This window comes from Blennius ocellaris (genome assembly GCF_963422515.1).
Source record: "Blennius ocellaris genome assembly, chromosome: 24".
In the NCBI taxonomy this organism is placed as follows: domain Eukaryota; kingdom Metazoa; phylum Chordata; class Actinopteri; order Blenniiformes; family Blenniidae; genus Blennius; species Blennius ocellaris.
Window position 1 is genome coordinate 6,217,581 of NC_137673.1, and position 18,207 is coordinate 6,235,787.

The following is an 18,207-nucleotide window of genomic DNA, read 5'->3' on the forward strand; positions in this document are numbered from 1 at the left end:
CGGAATAAAAATAAATACTCAGACTGCCACTTGGGTTGCATTCGAATGTTGAAGCAAAACAGGGTCAAGTCCTGCGAGCACGAGCGGCTTCGAGTAATGCACACGGTGTCGGTGTGTATTCAGAAACTTCCCCTGCAGCAGCATCTCATAACAAGTCCGTCCATGAATGGAGAGAGGAGCCTCGGCAATAACACACTCGGAGAAAAGATAATACATTATTAAGCTGTTCTTACACACAAACACACCCACACGCCGCAGCCCTGCGCGAGATGGGATGGGATGAGACCACCTATTTTCTGCCTGGCCACAGGCCGGTGGCACCACGCTGAACTTCCAGCACCCAAATTACCCGTCTTGTAAAATACTTTTCCTGTCTTCCCACACATTCCTCCTCCTCTGTGTGCAGCCCTGCTGCTATCTTATCATGCACAAGGTCTCACAGAAGCCTGGCTTCAGCCCAAAGTCTTGCACAGGGGGCACAACTTGGCAGACAGGGACTGCAGTATGTTTGGCAGTGTTGTTTTTTTTCTTGAAACCAGGCCTTTGTACATTGAGTGATTTAACAGAGGAGCCGGGGGTGCACTTTACTGCTCTGGTCACAAGGAGATATGTGGAAGCTGCACAGATCAGTCCAGAAAATGAGGCGTGCAGAAGACAAGATGGAACAGGAGATAAGGGATGCAGACACATAAACACACGGGGAGGGCAGAGGATGGGTTGGGAACATTGTGTATTTCTGGAAGTGTACAAACAAAATAACAATCTCCAGCAATCCAAACAACACAGGGATGAGTACATGGGAATACATTAGTCCAACATCTGCACACAAGCAGCAGAGAGCGTGAAACATTAATGAGACGCTACTAATCTGCTAATAAGCCACTCACCGGCCACAGAAGTCAGGAGAATCGCCAGGCAAACGCCAAATTTAGCCAGGGATTTGATGGTGATCCGGCCCGCTGCCATGATGACACCGTGCGGGGGGACTGTGGTGCGTCCGGTGGTCGGTGTCCTCTCCTCCCGCAGCTCCCACTTTGTTTTTTGGGGTAGTTGGTTGTTTTATTTTTTTTCTTCTCACGTCAGCTCCACAACTTGAACCGCTCTCTCAGGCGCGGAACAGCACATGGAGGAATGGTGCGGAAAACAGGCGCTCCCCGGCCGCTGTAAGCCGCATCAGGCTCCCGGGGGGTGACGTGGAGTTTAGTCCCGTGAAGCGGAGCGACGACCCGGGAAACTAACTCGCTCGGCGGATCTGCCGTCTGCAACGTCCATATCTGCTAGCTAGCATGATCGCCGCCGACTGTCTGGGACCGCGAAACTCACGAAAACAGCCCCAAAATCAACCGGATAAGCCCGATCGCAGCTCAACTCGGCGAAATAAAAACCATCCTCAGCGGTGCGCGGTGTGAAAGTGCCGGCTCGCTCGCCGCTCCGGCCGGGGATTCGGTAAAGGGATCCTACGCCAGTTAGCTCGTGAGGGCTGCCAGGCTAACCGCCGCTAGCCTCGGAGCTAACCCGCTTTACTTCTCCGCGTCCCGTCTCTCGATCCTCGATCCCGGGGTGGTGGGGGTGGCGGCGGTGTGGGGGAGACGTTCACCAGCCGTCGGCGCCTTCCAGGAGCTTCTCCGGTGTGCGGTGCGCGGAGATCATTCCTGCGACGGCGGGGGGTTGGGGGGTGGAGAGGAGATGCGTATCTGTCGGTGTGATCGCGGCGGCTGGGAACGCCTCGATTGCAGGCTTGTCTGGACCGCTAGTCTCCGGTATCAGGTTGCTGTGGGCTGGCGTTGGGGGTGGAGGAGGACGGAGCTCCACAGCATGGAGGAGGAGGCGGAGGAGCAGCGCCGCTGTGCCGCAGACTGGGGACACGACAGCCTGGGAACGCGCGCTGCAGACGGGCTCCCGGGGCGCCTCGCCTCGCCTCGCCGCGCCTCGCTTCTTCCCCCAGGTGGATTTTCCCGGAAAGTGCGTGAAAGCCCTGCGGTAACGCACTCTGCTCCAGCCGCAGTACCGCAAAAAAAAACCTCCCCGAGGAATAATCCGGGGAATAAAACTAATCTAGAAAGAAAACATCCCCAAAAAGTTTGACCTCATTAGTCATTTAGACATTTGCAATAATTGAAATACTTGATGTATGGAGCTGTCATGAACCAAAACAACCAAAACACGTTCAATTAAATGGAAAGGCATAAAGCGATTTAAATGTGATTTCTTTCAATCAAAGCAAAATGTTAGATCTTACAACACCATAGTGTTTTTTATATTAATATAGACGTTATATAAAATATTTTTTTAAGCACACTATGTCATGACTATGTAATGCGAGTATATAATAGCAATTAATAGAATAAAAACAACTAGTAAACTTAACAATAAGGTTATATGAATACACAATAAAAAATTCAAACGGTATATTTGCAAATGTGTTAGCTTTTATTGGACAATTGACTATTAGTTATTAACAGTTATTGTTAATAGCAATTACCAAACTCAATATTCTGAAGATATTTATGATTACTATGATTGCTATGATGATGATGATGATGATTATTATTATTACTGGTTAAATGTCATTTTTGAATTTTCAAACTTTATTTGACATTAACTGACTTTAAAACATTACAAAAAGCAAACGGAATGTTTAAATAGCCTTGAACAACACCCTCATTCAATTTAAAATGACTTGAAAGGATAAACATTGTCAAATATGCAGCTCTTGTGCCAAACGTAGATCAACAAAGACTTTTTACACTCACCTGACATCAGGTGAAAAAATATGTATTCTTAGTTTTTCCATGGCATGTAGCATTTGTTTTGCAGAATAACTTACAAAATAATGTGAGTCAGAACTGAACAACAGATGAATGAATATGCATTTACAAAATCTAAGCAGAGGCATTTGCACAAAGTTCAAGTCAAACTGAATAAGAAAGGAAATGCTTAACCATTACAAGTTGGAGAGCTGAAAGATACCACATCTTGAACAAGAATAAACTAGGAAAACAATAATACAGATGATTCAGATCAACATGAACACATCTTGAGCCAATATTCCCAAACAGTTCAGAAAAGTGTTGATTCCATCAGTGTTACTTTACTGCCCCCGTGTGGTCAATCACGAGAGATATAGTTTAATCTCAAACCCTCTTGGGGATATTTTACACATTTGATCAAATGATCGAACTAGTTCTGAATACTTAGATACCTAACCAACTCACGCTGACCGATCGACGTGTCTTTGCGCAAATAACGCATCCATCACGCAGTGCAATTATGTAAATCGCTTGTGATTCACATTTTCTTCTAATTAGGTAAATTAAGAGAAATAACAAACGAAAACGATCGCTAGTAATATGATTAACGTTATTTTTGAAGTGATTATTCACTTTGATTCAGTAGAGAATCTTAGTGCACCTGATTCATACAAAAATATGAAACATGCGTTCAGCATTATGTGCCAGCATTTATTTTAAAGGACAGATTACGAAATATGTGTCGGTTTTTAGCCATTTTAACTGAGGTTTGATTATAAAATCGGAATGTGACATCATGTGAAGAAAATCTGATTTTGGGCAAAAAAAAGACAACTTAGATTTTACGCACATTTTACGTGAAATGTCAGGGTTAATACAAAAACACCAGGGTGGATAGTTGCAATAAAAAGGTCTCCAAAAGGTGGCGCTGTTAGTCTGTGTCTGTGGCAGGGCACTGAGCGTTCTGTAGTTATATAACCTTAAAAACAGAAATTAGTGCCACTTCAATACTTCAACATATATGTTTAATACTAATTATACACAGATTCTTATTTTTACGCAGTGTGCTTTGAAAACATTAAGTGCGACATCAGAGATAATGAAATGACGCTGGGAAGTCAGATTATTAGACAGCTGCTGATAAATATGAGCTCATGCTCCTGGTGTGATGGATAGAGGGGGGAGGTTGTGGGGGGGGGGGGCGTGCCAGTGGCGCTCCTCTGATGGGACAGAGCACTCAGAGCAGGCTCTAGTTGTGGATGTCTCTCTGGTTTGCTGTGTTTGAGGGCAGTAATCGTCCCGTACCGGTACCGTCTGTTATGACCTCGCTGAAGTTGGCCAGAGGCGTGATGGAAGGATAAAGAAGTGCGCAAGCGGTGCGTTTTTACGCACAGCCCGGAGCGCGGCGCGGCGCGGAGCGGCTCCTCGGCTGTCCGATGAAACCCGGGGGGGAGACCATGGCGGCTTCTGCTCCATCCGAGGCGAGGAAGTTCACCCGGGGGCTCAACAAACCGGGCACCGCCGCGGAGCTGCGGCAGAGCGTCTCCGAGGCTGTCCGGACCTCCGTGCTGATGGTGAGCACACAAACTCACGCAGGAGGACACACATTGATACGCTTGATAACACAACGCTGACATTTATCATCTTGCGAGGCTTCACCTCCCAATAATGCGAGGTCAGAGATCACAATTAAGTCTCCTTTCGATACAACTCCGACCTATATGCACCCAGGCTGCTGCAGTGGAGCTGAATCCTGTTACCACACGTTGAACCACTCCTCACTTTTCACACATTTCCATGCACGCAGTCACACTCCTGCTTGTTGGTGCTTATTCCCTATGTGTGACTCCTGTTACAACTTTCTCAAAGAGGTTGCCAGGTAACTGAAATATACACCAGCAACTCTTCTGGGATGGATGATCACGCACGCGCGCACGCACTTGCACGCGCGCACGCTTGCACACGTCTTCGCTGTTATTTGACCCCCTCGAAGGTGCATCATGCAACCTGATAGGTTTGATAGAAAGGTGCAGAAGCAATGATGATGATGATGATGATGTATGTTGTTTTGAGTTGTTCAGTTGACGTTGCTGACTGACCTCACTCACACCGTGATCAGCGCGCAGTAGTTCCTCTATCTAATTGCTTTTGCAGTCAATTACGACCCATGTGTGCCGCTGATCTGGTTAGAAAGTCGTGGAAAAGGAGCTCAGTTCATCCTCAGCTGTTATGAGACCTGACAGCTGAGGATCGCTTCATTTCAGATGACCTGCACTGACAATTTGCACCTGAGCTCCTTACATGAGAAGTTGTTGCTCTTTATCTGGTGTCAGTGTAATACATATAAGTTCAGATGATAAAATGTCTGATAGTGACACAAACACAAGTAATACAATTATAGCTTGATATCTAAAGACTTGTTTTCCGTCCAATACATTTTGATTTAAATTACATCATTAATGTTGGATTTTCATCAGCTCTACGACATGACCTGTTAATGCTGTGAGTTAAAACCCCCATTCTAAACATTTAAGAGGATTTTTAATGTATAAATCAGGTCAAAACATACATTTAGTCTTATTTCTGATGTATAATATCTTAAAAATAGGTTGATTTCTTTCTTTAGCTGAAACTTCATATGCACACCAGCTGGCCTCATCCTTTCAACTTATTTAAAATTGATGAGATGAAGAAATGGACTCATTTCGTTTAGTTTGGATTCAGATCTGCTTGCATGAGCATCCAGAGCTACATCATTGACTCTCAGTTGGTGTGAATGTGTAACAATGACATCAAGAAGGATTTACTACTCGGTGTGAGACAAAGCATGTGTGGCACGAGTTTGGAGCGAACAAGTTCCAGCCCCTTGTTTACAGGCTTACTGCAGGCACGTCTGGAAGCTTTATGCTTAAAGCCTCTTGAGATCTTGATTTTCCTATATTGTCTAATCGCTCTCCCCAACGCTGCTAACATATCAAAAGAAGGTTAAGAAAAAAAGTAATTGAATCAAATGTAAAGATCCTTCAGCGACTCACTGATGCAACTCTATGAAATTTAAGGGACTAACAAGGAAACGGTTGGTTTCTGCAGAAGAAGGATTAAGACCCAATTATTATGGGTGAAAGTACAGCTCTGTCCTCTGAGCGTTATCTTCTATCTTATTAACTCTTGTTTCCCTGGTTTTAGTTGGATTCCCCCACCTGTTGTTCTGTTAAATTGGATTTTCAACACTGAACAGCCACACTTTTAAACCAATTGACTTTAGTGGAGCAGACATCATGGAGAAGCAACTTCTTGATTATTATAATTCCTGAAGTGAGAACAAAAAGAAAAACACAACTGAAATGTGAATTGAGAAAAGTCGACTTCCCAAAAACTTGATCCTCAATAGAGTTAAGTGGAAACAGAGTTTGCAGTGTAATCGTCTCTGGTGAGATTACAGCATCCAAATGGAGTTGCTCGTGGCTCCACTGTGCATCTGTGTTTTCAAGTTTGACTTTTTGCTGTTGCGAAGAGATTGATCAAATGGAACCAACTCACCAGTGAGCGCGAGTCTGATTTGTCTTGTAATACCACTTTGTACCAGAAGGTGGTACAGTGAGTTGCTGCAGGAGATTTTGACAGGAAATATGACATGGGTTGACATTTGTGGCATAAAACTCAGTGGACTCCCTACTGCCGCCCAGTGCACAGCAGTGGCATTACTTCAATTTTCCAGACTGAAGCTCCTCTGATGGGATGAGGCTTGCTAATGTTACGCTCCCGTTAATGTCCATGTGGGAGAAAAAAAAATGTCTCTTTCTATTTCTGCCCTGGAGCAGCTGCCTCCCTTGCCTGCCTGACATGGAGCTGACATGCTGGTATGGAAAAAGCAAATATATATTTATATGTGTGGTATGCTGGACATCAAAGAGTTTCCTCCTCCACTCCAGTTTCACCAAAGCTATGTGGACCACGATGGCGGCCAATCATCACTGTGGATTTAGAGTTGTCAGCTGTAGAATAAAAGAATGAGGAGATGAGCTTTTATTCCGTTTCATATCTATCTCGAAAACAGTCCAGCAATTATTTATCTCCATTATGTCACAGCAGCGTATTAAGTCCGTCCCTGCCCACAGTGTGTGGAGTGGCATAATGGATGCCAGATCGGGTCTCTGGGTCGTCTTTAATAATGGATGAGACGATGGTAGGTGTCCTGGCTATTTTTAAACCCGCCCTCTTTTCTCCTCCGTAACTTGGTGTCGTACCAAGCTCCCGAGGGCACCATCAATTATGAATACCTGCATATGCAAGGAAAGGAAGAAAAGAAAAAAAACAAACTCCCCTATATTGGAGGGAGAAGCCACCGCGGGTGCACATGCCACAGTTAGTGCAGGCGTGGCTTCCTCTGTCAGCTACACCTTCGTAAACACAGAGGAAGCCAAGCAGGAGAGTGGTAAAGAGAGCTCCTGCAGTTTAATAATCACTTCCAACTGTGGGAAATGCTGGCTTCAAGGTTTTCAAACCGTCCTCTGCCCTCTCCCTCAAATTCTCTAAAGAGATCCTGCCACCTTAATCCCACCTCCCTTATTTTTTAGTTAGTTTGATCTGTGGACCTCCACTTAACTTCAACTCCACTCCAGAGGATTTGGTCTGATTAGAGCATAAAAAAAAAAAAACCTGGCTGAGATAATCTGCAGCTTTGCAGATGCTTTAGCACTGCTGACCTCTATCAGTGTCATGATACAGGAGCTCGGCGGTTGCTTGTCTGTACAGGGTTTTTCTTTTTTCTTTTTTTTTTTGCGGTGCCACCGCCGGCTGAGGCGAGGGCTTTTCTGCTCATGTGGTTTCCTTTTTGGTCTTTATTTAGGCTACTTCACGCTCTGTGTCATTACCGCGCTCACTCCGACCAGCCTGACGTGTGTTTGCTTTTCCAAGGCCAACATGTTAGCTGTGGTTGACTCATTTTAAAGAAGACAATCTTTTCAACCGATTCTTACATTGCAAATTCATTAGTTTTTCCAAGTAAGACATGCATTGAATACCTTTGCATTTCAGTGCAAATATATAATTGTTATGGTTCATAGCTCACTATCTTGTAACCCATGAATAAGTTTAATCTAACTGGAGATGAAAAAGAAAAACAAAGAACAAAAAAAGATGGAAAGGGTGAGTGTCCCCCCAAAAAACTGCAAATAATGTTTAAAAAAAGTAAAAAAAAAAATGGATAGAATAGCCCAAAATATAGTAAAATTACTAAAACTATTATATTATATATAAAAATAGTCTTTGAATTTTGATACAGTCTCTGTGTGTTGTGTCGACATTAATTCCGTGGTCTTCCCTGAATAAATATCCATTACAAGCTTCAGTCTTCAGTAGAAAAACAGTTAATTGCAATTAATTACAGGAAATCGTGCAATTAATTAATCAATTTTTTAATCGACTGACAGCACTAATATATAGATAGATAGATAGATAGATAGAAATAAAAACCTGCCTCTACAGAAACAATAACTAAAAACGTAAATAAAAAAGGGCAAAGCGAAACAACTACAAATACTAAAACAGCAAAAAAAAGAAAAAGTAACAGACAAATAAATGCAGCTTCAGCCATAGTTTTGATAGTAAAACTGCACTGTACATGTGTAGAAGCTGCGTTGTCGTCACCTTATGACTCTCGAAGAGGTTTATTTTGTGGGACGTGTTGAAGAACAGCTCTTTTGGTCCTGAAGTTTGCAGCGCTTGACACTTTTACTTTGACAGACTGAAAACAAGATGACTCAGCAGATGAAACAAAATTCCTGCCCCATGACATGATTGTGATTCTGCCTCAAGTTGATCGTGCCTGTCGCGAACCTGCCAGCATGTTTTCTTGAAGCGTGGTTGCAGCACATTGTTTTCCTTTCTGCACTGTTGATTCAAGCCAGCATGCGTTGAGCGTTTCAACTCATTGCGACATCTGTGCTGTGTTTTGAGGTTTTACGTTGCTGTTTATTGTAGGGCTGTGCCTCAGGTTGATGTAAAAAGGAGCGTCGCTTTGAGTTTTTTGAAATCACGCAATCTTAAAACGTCCTTTTATTGGAAATTTCTCAATGCAACTTTGGCAATTTTCCTGAAATTAGTTGATTAGAGATTTCATAAACTCTCTCTAAGTCCTCTTTTGTGAAATAAGCCAGCATATTTCCTCTTGCACAACTTGGCTCTCTGGTTGTGGAGATGATTAACTTTTCAGACCCATCAGCCTCATTGTGGGCGCCGGGGGAAAGTTGGGGGATTCCCTCTTTTCTCAGCTTTTATTACTATTGGAGAAATATTTTGGCTTCGGTCAAATGGCTATAAGACAAACAATGGCGTCCATAGACACACAGTAATGCAGTTGGACACACGTGCAAAGCTTTTTCCACAATCATATCACGTCACTGTTTATATATGAAAGCATGAGCCGTGTCTGTACATGTGAGACTAATCCTTCTAAAAGGTTAAGAAGCACATCCCTGAATGTTTTAGTCCTTTAATAGGAGAGATTTACAGATCAACCTCTGGAAGTACTCAAACCTACATTTCTAACCGCTCCTGTTTACAATTCAAAGATTTAAAACGTTTTTTTTTCTTCTGGATGGCATCATCTGGTTTCAATGGCGACTCTCAGCCGCTCCAGACGTTCAAAAGTCGGGACACAGGAGAGTGGATGAGAACTTTCCATGCATGAAACAGTCGCAATTTCAATCAAGCCCCCGTCTGCACGTAAAAAAATGTTCAGTGACCATAAAAAATTCCTCTGACCCAGTTGACACAATTGCACATGCGGAGCTGCAGCGTGTAGAAATAGGCGTTCAGTGTTGAAAACATTCCTTCCATGACAAGGCTGAACAGAAAACGGAGGAGTTTTTTTTTTTTTCTTTAAAGGTTGGCAAACGCACAGACAAATCCTTGCTGGCGTCTTTATTTCCTCTCCCAGTCTGCCCGAATACCTGCAGGGCCTTCATGAGACGCTCAATACCCAAATCACATGAGTGCAACCCACATTCACCCGCGTTCATTAGTGTGCGTCTAAATGTAGGTCCCGGATCAAACTGTGGGCACACTCGCTGGAAACACAAAGCGATCATGAGATCTGCACCTCAGATATCCCCCGGATCCTCACTCGGTTTTATATGCAAATGAAATGTTCCCATCCGAGAATATTGAAGGATATTTCCTGACTGTTAAGTGCGTCTCTTCCAAGTACGATGTCATTTGAAAGGAAAAAGTACCCGGAATGGGTGTTCAACCCTTGAAATCCAGTCCCTACGTTAATGAAATCAAGTAAAAAGTGGTACATCACTTTTTACTGTAATATCACTTCTAGAATTCACTTTCAATGGAGGAATCTATGTTAGAAAACACGTTTTTTATTGTTTCTTTTCAGTTTTCGATGGGATAACCTGTTATACGTAGCTTGTTGTGACTATAGTTTGTGCTTATATTCTCCAGTAGCAAAACCAATTAAACACAAAGTCATTAAAAAAGCCAACTCCATGACTCACAGAGCTGTTCCTGCCAATTTTCACCCAATTAAAAATGTCTTGGAACAGATTTTCCCTTTCAAATGAGGACAACACAGTTTGTAAAGTTGTTTGGCTTTGCTCCACATACTGCAATTGTATCTTATACTGTTACGTTTCATAAAAATATTAATAATGATTGCAATTTTGGGGGGGGGGGGGGTTTGTAGCATATTTTTCATTTGACGGTACGTTTACGTGCTTCTAGGTTTTGTCTGTTTGTTTTTTTTCCTGTTGTTTTTGCTTAGGCTTGCAGAAGTTTGCCTGGAGTCATCTTGGTTTGCATGTGCAGGGAGGTTTTAGCAGGAAGATGAGGCTCTTTTTCCTGAGAGTCGGTGTTGTTGCAGTGTCAGGTGCGGCCGAAAGGTGGCAGCAGAGATGCATGATTTCGGGTCCCTGAAGCAATGAGAAGCAGTGACGTTGATGTTGAAAGAATTGAAACTTGTTAAGACAAAGATGTGGGCTCGTTTAGAGAAGTGGGGAATATTTGTATTTCATACTTTGATGCAACTTTTGTTTGCATGAATCAAATACAAAAATCTCTGTCTTGAATATCCCACTGTGAGCTTCAAACCATCTGTTTTTGCGCATTGTTCCATGGATCTGTTAACCCTTTATCATTCAAGTTAACTTATTTATTATGTTCTGCATTTCCACATTTTTTTTTCCAAACAAGTGACAGCAAATTGATGAATATAGTGGAATATGTTTAACATTGAACTATGTGCTGCTTGGCATGATATATATGGGTACATAATGTTTTACAGAAGTGTTTCTCTTGCAAGAATTGGTGGACTATAAATGTATTATATTCAGTTCAGTGCATCCTAACAGATTATATTACATCATTTTGGCAGAAAAAAGACATTTACTCACACTGACTTTACTGTTTCATAAACTTTTGCTCTATAAAATGTTTCACTGCACCGAAAACCTATAAAGCTGCTCTTTGGAGCTGGCCAATGCAGAAAATATTCAGTTTACAATCACAGAGGGCCAACTTTTTGGTGAGTTGAAGATGAGCAAGCGAGAGGAGCGTCATAACTGCTGTGAGAAGGATTCCCTGTTTTTAGGATCAAACCGACAACCCGTGACCTATGAAGTTGTTTCACAGACGCCTGTTTGAGAAGCTTTGACTTGATTGAGCCTACAAACACTGAAATGAATGCACTCAAACCTCCCAAAAAAAAACCTTTCTGAGGCCTGGGAGAGTCTGTCGACTCAATCGGACTGAATTCTCTCCGATTGAGGAATCAGATTGTCCCGCTGATCTGATTGATGTGCAGGTTAATATGGACCAAGGGTATCTCATGGGTCAGGCAATGGAAGGACTGTGATGGGATCATGAACAGGATTACACCTTCTCCAATCCCATCGTAAGTCCAGTCTGGTCCTCATCTAATCAGATACAAGGGTATACATGGTGCATTTAATCAGATTGCTTCCTCCTGTATTGCTCAAACGTTACAGTGAATGGAAGACGTTCAGAAAGCTGTAAAAGAAGTGATCTGCCTTTAACTTGTGTGCTCAGGGATAATAGTTTGTAAAACAGAATTTGAGTGGAGGAGAAGTTCTTTTTGTCACATGCTTACACTTTATTCTGAAGCTGTTTCACCATCTTCCTGTACAATATTATTACCACCAGGTGTAATTCACCATATTTATCATAAATTAGTAGTTCCTTCAGTGTGGTGAGACTTAATAGAGATAGAATGTCTGCCTCCATCTCCTCAAGCACCTTTAACTTATTCCCACAAACTGCTTTCTCCTTTTTATGATGATTCTCCCCCTTGTTGCCCATTTCGCTGCATCATCCACTTCAAAGTAGGTGAGTGTGTCAGCAGCTGATGAAATATTTACACCAGCCACCAGTGAGAATCTGAGGAATTGGCTTGTACGAGCATTTATCTTGCATAAACACGCTGGTGTACTTCAGCGTCTTGCTTCTGGGACGAGTTAATTAAGGAACGGCGGTTGTCCTGCTTGTCCTATGACGCGTGCAGTGTTAATGGCTCGGGTCAAGAGAGCAGGGATCGTTCATTTTTATGCGTCTGGATGAGCTCAGAAAGATGACTGCATAGGCTGAAATCCCAGGGCCGGAGGGAGAGAGAGTGAGGAAGGAAGGAGGAAGAGAGGGGGAGTGAAACACCGTCCGCAGCAGTGTGTGGGTGAGTGTGCGCGTCGCTGTTGGTCGCAGTTGACAAAGCATGCCGAGTCAGAGAAATGACTAAGCTGTGCGAGCGAGGGGGGGGGAGGGAGGGAGGGAGGGAAGGAGGGAGGGGAGAAGTGAAAGTGAGAGATGGTGAGGCTGAGAAGAGAGAGAGAGAGAGAGAGGAGAGGGAGAGGGTGCAGCAGGCAAGCGCATCCTCATCCTCCAGCAGAGTGAGGAAGGAAGGAGGCTGCGAGTCGACGCCCTGCTCTCGCTGAGCGAGCAGCTCTCCGCTTGGTGCACTCCTCCCTCATCCCTCCATCCCCGCTGAGGATAGCAACACCCCCTCTGCATGTCTGCTGGCGGTCAACTTCAAGAGGATAAGTTGGACTGCTACACCTGCCCGGAGCCGGACGTGGGCTCGTCCCGGGGGGCGCCATGGGATGCACCACCAGCGTGGTTCTGCTGGAGAGCCTGCGCTCCATCCTGGAGAGGAACTGTGTCTATGTGAAGGGGGCGGTGGAACTGGGGGTCCTGGAGGAGGATGAGGAGACGCTGAGTCTGAGGGGGTCGCAGCTTTGGATTCCCACAACAGCTCTGGTAAAGAGAATACATATTTCCACTGCATCATTTCTCAATCTGTGCCGAGTGGCTGGTTGGTTCTCTCAGTTGTAGCTTGTTATCAATGAGTTTAGATCTGTATACTGGCACCGTGTGTGTATTTGTGAACAGATTGTGGAAAATGTCCACTGGCTCCAGTTTAAGTTCTTTCTTCTTTCCATATCTCTCATTTAGGGATTTTTGTGTTGGGATGAAAATATGAATAATTTACATATATAAGGGGGGGGTTAAACTGTGCAGATCTGCAGAGCTTGTGCTAATAATCTCGCTAATAGACTCCCCTGAGCAACAAGATTTTCCAGCAGATATTTCAGCATCCTTCAGTTTCATGCCAACCACCATCAAAAAGTAACTTTTCTTTCCATAGCGCCAGGAAAGTTGTTTTTCCTGCAGCTTGGCTTTATGCTTTGCGGCATTAAACTACTTCCATCATGTTAGTTCCATTAGCCAGCAGGCTGCCTTGTGTTCAGGTCAAAGAGGTTTAATGGACAATCAATGGGGAGGGGGGGTTAGAATAGGACTGGTGGTGTAAGAAGTCAAGGAGGCTCACTGTAAACCATTATCACTTATGAATGCAATGTTTTCACTTACAACCATTAAGATGGGAATGGCTTCTGGCAACCATTAAGGCATCGGTGGTCCAGGAATATCCTCCATTAATGTGGAAGTATTTATAGAACCGTTCTTTTACGGTGGAACATAAATATCAGTGAGAATGCATACCTAAAAGTATTATTTTACTTTGATTTTCACCTCTACAATAACCTGTATTCATATCTGTATTCATGTGAATCATGCTCTAAACAGTTGCATGTACACTGTTATAACACAACTGTTAACTCTTATTTGGAATCAACACGCCTTGGAGATGTTCTCCAGTGGTGCACACTGTAAAAAGTTGGAGAAGCACTGGTTTTTGCCCAGCATTAGCATTTTACTGACTGTATTTAACCTTTTGGAAGTCATTCAAATATTGCTCGGGTGTTCAGATTATTCTGCCAAACAGAACACACGAGTTTGATAAACAATACAAGCAATGATAGAAAATGAAACTGAGACCTGCTCTTTGCATGCTTTGCTGCTTTTCTCCTCTTTTGAGGTAAACAAAGCCAGAAAATACACATGTGTGTTGGAGCGGCAGTCAGTTTGTTTTGCCTCTGGGATCACTGACATCATCAAGACTTTAAAAACTCACATCTCCAGTATCACATTTAACGTGATCCGCATGTTTACCACCTGTACAGTATCCACTTGGTTAAGTTTAACGCACGGCGGCTGCGTGACACATGTAGGGAGGTTTTATGCCAGCAGCTTCCTTGCATGTGTGAAAGGGAAACACCCTCACACTTTTCCCCGTAGTGAAGGTCTGCTCCCAAACATTACGTCAACACACCCTTGTGCAATTCTCCACAGGCCCGTGCGACGCTCTTAATTTGCGTGTGCGTGCGCTCCTCATGGGAAGGGCGTGGAAGGTTCACATGTACTAATCGCTTCAAGCTGTGGGAAAACAAACGGACGCCCCTTCCTCTTTTTTGCCTCGGCTTCTCTTCTGAAAGCCCCGACGCAGATGGCCCCGAAAAGCGACTTCATTCAGACGTGCCACATCCTCGCGGTGTGGCTGCCGCGAAGCGTGACCGTGGCGCGAGAGCGCTGGCCGAGACGCGGGTGAATGTCAGCGGGATGACCTCAGTGCGCCCCTGACAAGAGGCTGATTATCACGCTGAGCTGGTGACGCTGTCACCGAGGCCTGCGCCGCTCTGCAGGGGCGACGCACACTCAGCACTCCATCAGGGAGCTCCAGTCTTCAATCCTGCTCAACCCACTGACTTTACATGTTCGGCACCAGCTTTAAATTCCAATGAAAACAAAGCAAATACTGACTTTTGTGATATTCTTTGACTTAAAGTAGGGAGATTACAACAGTGTTTAGTCACTTTGTGGTCGACTTGCACATATATGATGATATCAACATGTGCAATATTTTTTAGTTTGTTAGCTTTCCGTGTGACCTATTAGAAAGTGGCTTATTCTAAATATATATGACAACAGAATGCTGCCACAGGAAAACCTTCAATACGATTGTATTTGACTGACAAGGCAAGAAAAATGTCTCCAAAACTAAAGAAAAATAGAAATACAATCTAACAGAGGGGGCTCGAGGGAAGAACTGGTTTATCACTCTTTTTGGGTTACATGGCGGTGTAATGTTTAGTAATTCCTACATTGGGGATTTCGCTTTATTGAATTTGCACGTTCTCCCAGTGGGTCGGTTGTATTGCAAGTAACAACTAGTGGCCGGTCCAAGGTATAAACTGAGTTTGCTCACCGTCACCCAGGATTGGCTGCAAAGTTGAATTAATAAAACGTAAATATAAATGGCCATATTTTCTGAATTATAAGTCACACTTTCTTGAGTTGTTTGTCTGGTCATGCGACTTATAATAAGAGTCTTATATATCGATAAATTCCAGCTGAGACCACTAGATGTCACTGTATGACAACAGAATGCTGCTACAATGCCACGATATTGGACTGACAGAGCCGTCCCGGTCTTTGCATGTGATCCTGAAAACACTTTAGCACGAGAAGCTGGAAATCAGGGCACGTCTCTGCCTGCCTCTGAGCTAAATGAAGCCTCCCAGGACTTTCTGAGATTTTATAGGACGCGTTTTTTGCTGCCCTTCGAACAGCAACAGCACTGCCCTCAGAGTCAGATGTGTGATCATGATAATATTTGTCTCTTAAAGGGAAGATTAACGGTGGAATATTATAGCCAAGAGATGTTTACATTTGATTCAGTGTTTGGAGTTATTTATTCATCATAAGAGTTTTTAGTTAGATAATGTTAGTCTCATCTTGCAGTGTGTGTCCGCATCAACACCACAAGTTCAGAACTGACACCATCAGGATTCATTTTTCATGAAGTTACACAATTAAAAAAAGGCTGCACTAGAATTTGAAATGTTTTTTGGTGGATTTATTACATAAAGACTTTCTTACGCATAATCAGCTTTTATCAACCACCTAGACAAATTTAAATCTTTTAAATTTTGAAATTTATGAAACATGTAATCACAATTAATTTGGTTACTGTATAAAACAGACCCATTTTAAGCCTTCATTTCACTGCTTCTGTTTTCCAGATGTACCCCCAAACACTGACTGTTAATCCATCAAAAAATGGCAGATCTTTCCTGAAACACATCCACTATTAACCACCATGCCATTCCTGTGTTTTTCAAACGGATGTGTGTGAATGGTACATCTCAGCTAGTCTTTTTGAAGCACGGTGGAAAGAGTCTGTGCTGACGACAAGCCAACCCTGCACAGTGCACAGGCTGACGTCCTGCACGCACGCACACACACACACACACACACACACTATAGAGATAATTGTGTGACTGTTGAATACTAAAGTCTGTGGCTGATTTGGGGTGGGAGAAGTAGAATAATAATTTAAAAAAAAACCAAAAAAAACAATCCCCTCTGAAATAAAGGGATTTGCATAAATGTATTCACAGTAATTCGTCCTGAAAAAAACTTGAAATGTCATCGTTGTGAAACACGCGCTCCGATGGGAAACAGCTGAGCCGAGGCGCCTGCGTTACTCGGCGATTAAAGACGAGCGATTGTCCTGAAGGAGAGTGTGTGCGCTGCATGGAGAGGGCCGGATGAAGGCGGGAGTGTGTTTCCACGGAGCGGATGCAGTTCAAAGCCGAGGGTGAGAGCGGCGGGGTGCACGACTCCGTCAACACAGATCAAGTTTAAACTGTCACAGCAGTTGGAGCCCGTTTGGAATCTGCTGATCTGTGTTTATGTCTGTTCAGAAATGGCCTCCTCGAAAAGCGGCATTGCGTTTTCACTAATCCTGAATCAAAATTCAGCATGTTGATCGTGACTCTAAAACTATCCTTAAAGGTGACATTGAAGTTTTGTAAATAATTGTATCTTAAGCAATCATATCTGTACAAATTAGGTACACTCTGTTATGCCATAACATCATAACAGATTAATTCATCAGTTAAACAAAGACCGTTGTGGGGGCATCTGAAACCTATGGGTAATTAGAAAAGTACTTAAAGGTGTTTTAGTCTCTTAATACTTATTAACAGAATATTTAAAGTGCAGATTTCAAGCTTGTATCTCAATCATTTCCTCAGCTGCTGTCTATTTCTGTCGTACGTACAATAGGCAGGTGGGGCCGTCCCATGACGACATGATCTCTGGGCCCCTTCCAACGATTTAATGGGGGAGTGGTTGAGTTCCTCTCTCCTCCTACACACACACACACAAATCACATACTGTACATCCAGACACACACATCCACACACTCTCACAGCTGCACAGCTGTGAGGGTGGGAGGGGCCCTCTGATGAGAGACAGAGAGAGGGAAAGCCGGAGAGGGAGGCTGGTCCGACGTGATCGAGTGCTGAGGGGATCTCACAGAGCCGCCACGACTTCCACGGACCGAGAGCAACGCCGTGCCATGCGGCGTCCCACCTGGCTGTAAGCCGAGCAGGATGCAGGGCCGCGCTGGCAAAGCCCCCAAGAGGGAGATGGTGATCGAGTCTCCGCAGCAGTACAAGAGCCTGGCTGAGATTGAGGCGGAGGTGGAGGCTGGGTCACAGGTGGCAGCGGTGAGTCTGAACGGTACCATCCTCTGAGAAAACGCCACTTCGCGAGGCTCCGGCTAAATGGGACCGATGTGATTTGATTGTTTCAACAAGCCTCTTATCTCTCAGATTCTCTTTCAAGAGAGCCTTTGAAGATTTTTGAAAGAGGTTGGACGGAAATGGGAAATAGCAGCTTGAGGGTACACCTCTCCAGGGGGTTGAATGTTGATCTTTTTTTAGGAAGTGGAGCACTTGTGGCTCCTTTTGTTCATTAACTCTTCCCGTGCCTCAAAGTCGGAGAGTTTGACAAGTTGGCTGCAAAGCTGGTGGGATGATGAAGGTGAAAAACCTGATCCTGATATCTGCGATGTCATTCCATTGTCCTAAACATGTGAATACTGCCGCTTCTTGTCAGTCTAAAAGTCTTGATCATCTCTTATCAGCTCAATCACAAACTAATTTCCAAGGTAATAACATGGAAGTCACACAGTTCACAGCTGCTTGTTGATATCTTGTGTCTGACTGGCAAACATCCAGTTCGAAATCAG

At 43.9% G+C, this 18,207-nt stretch overlaps 2 protein-coding genes across 5 annotated transcripts in view; one reads left to right on the forward strand and one right to left on the reverse strand.

Moving 5' to 3' along the window:
* bmpr2b (bone morphogenetic protein receptor, type II b (serine/threonine kinase)) overlaps positions 1-1,710 on the reverse strand; it is a 31,245-nt gene extending 29,535 nt beyond the window's left edge. The window contains exon 1 of the mRNA XM_080520079.1: positions 888-1,710. Within this exon, the coding sequence (XP_080376205.1) occupies positions 888-966 (79 nt within the window). The 5' untranslated portion in view covers positions 967-1,710. The remainder of the gene's footprint in view (positions 1-887) is intronic.
* Positions 1,711-4,023: 2,313 nt separating this feature from the next.
* LOC308147509 (dedicator of cytokinesis protein 9-like) overlaps positions 4,024-18,207 on the forward strand; it is a gene marked incomplete at its 5' end in the record, with an annotated part of 43,319 nt that continues 29,135 nt past the window's right edge. The window contains one exon of one of the 4 annotated variants that reach the window (XM_080519706.1): positions 4,024-4,324. In XM_080519706.1, the coding sequence (XP_080375832.1) occupies positions 4,187-4,324 (138 nt within the window). Of the gene's footprint in view, positions 4,325-12,789; positions 13,026-17,566; positions 17,684-18,207 lie in introns of those variants that run through there. The other 3 variants (XM_080519704.1, XM_080519705.1, XM_080519707.1) reach the window with 3 other exon arrangements.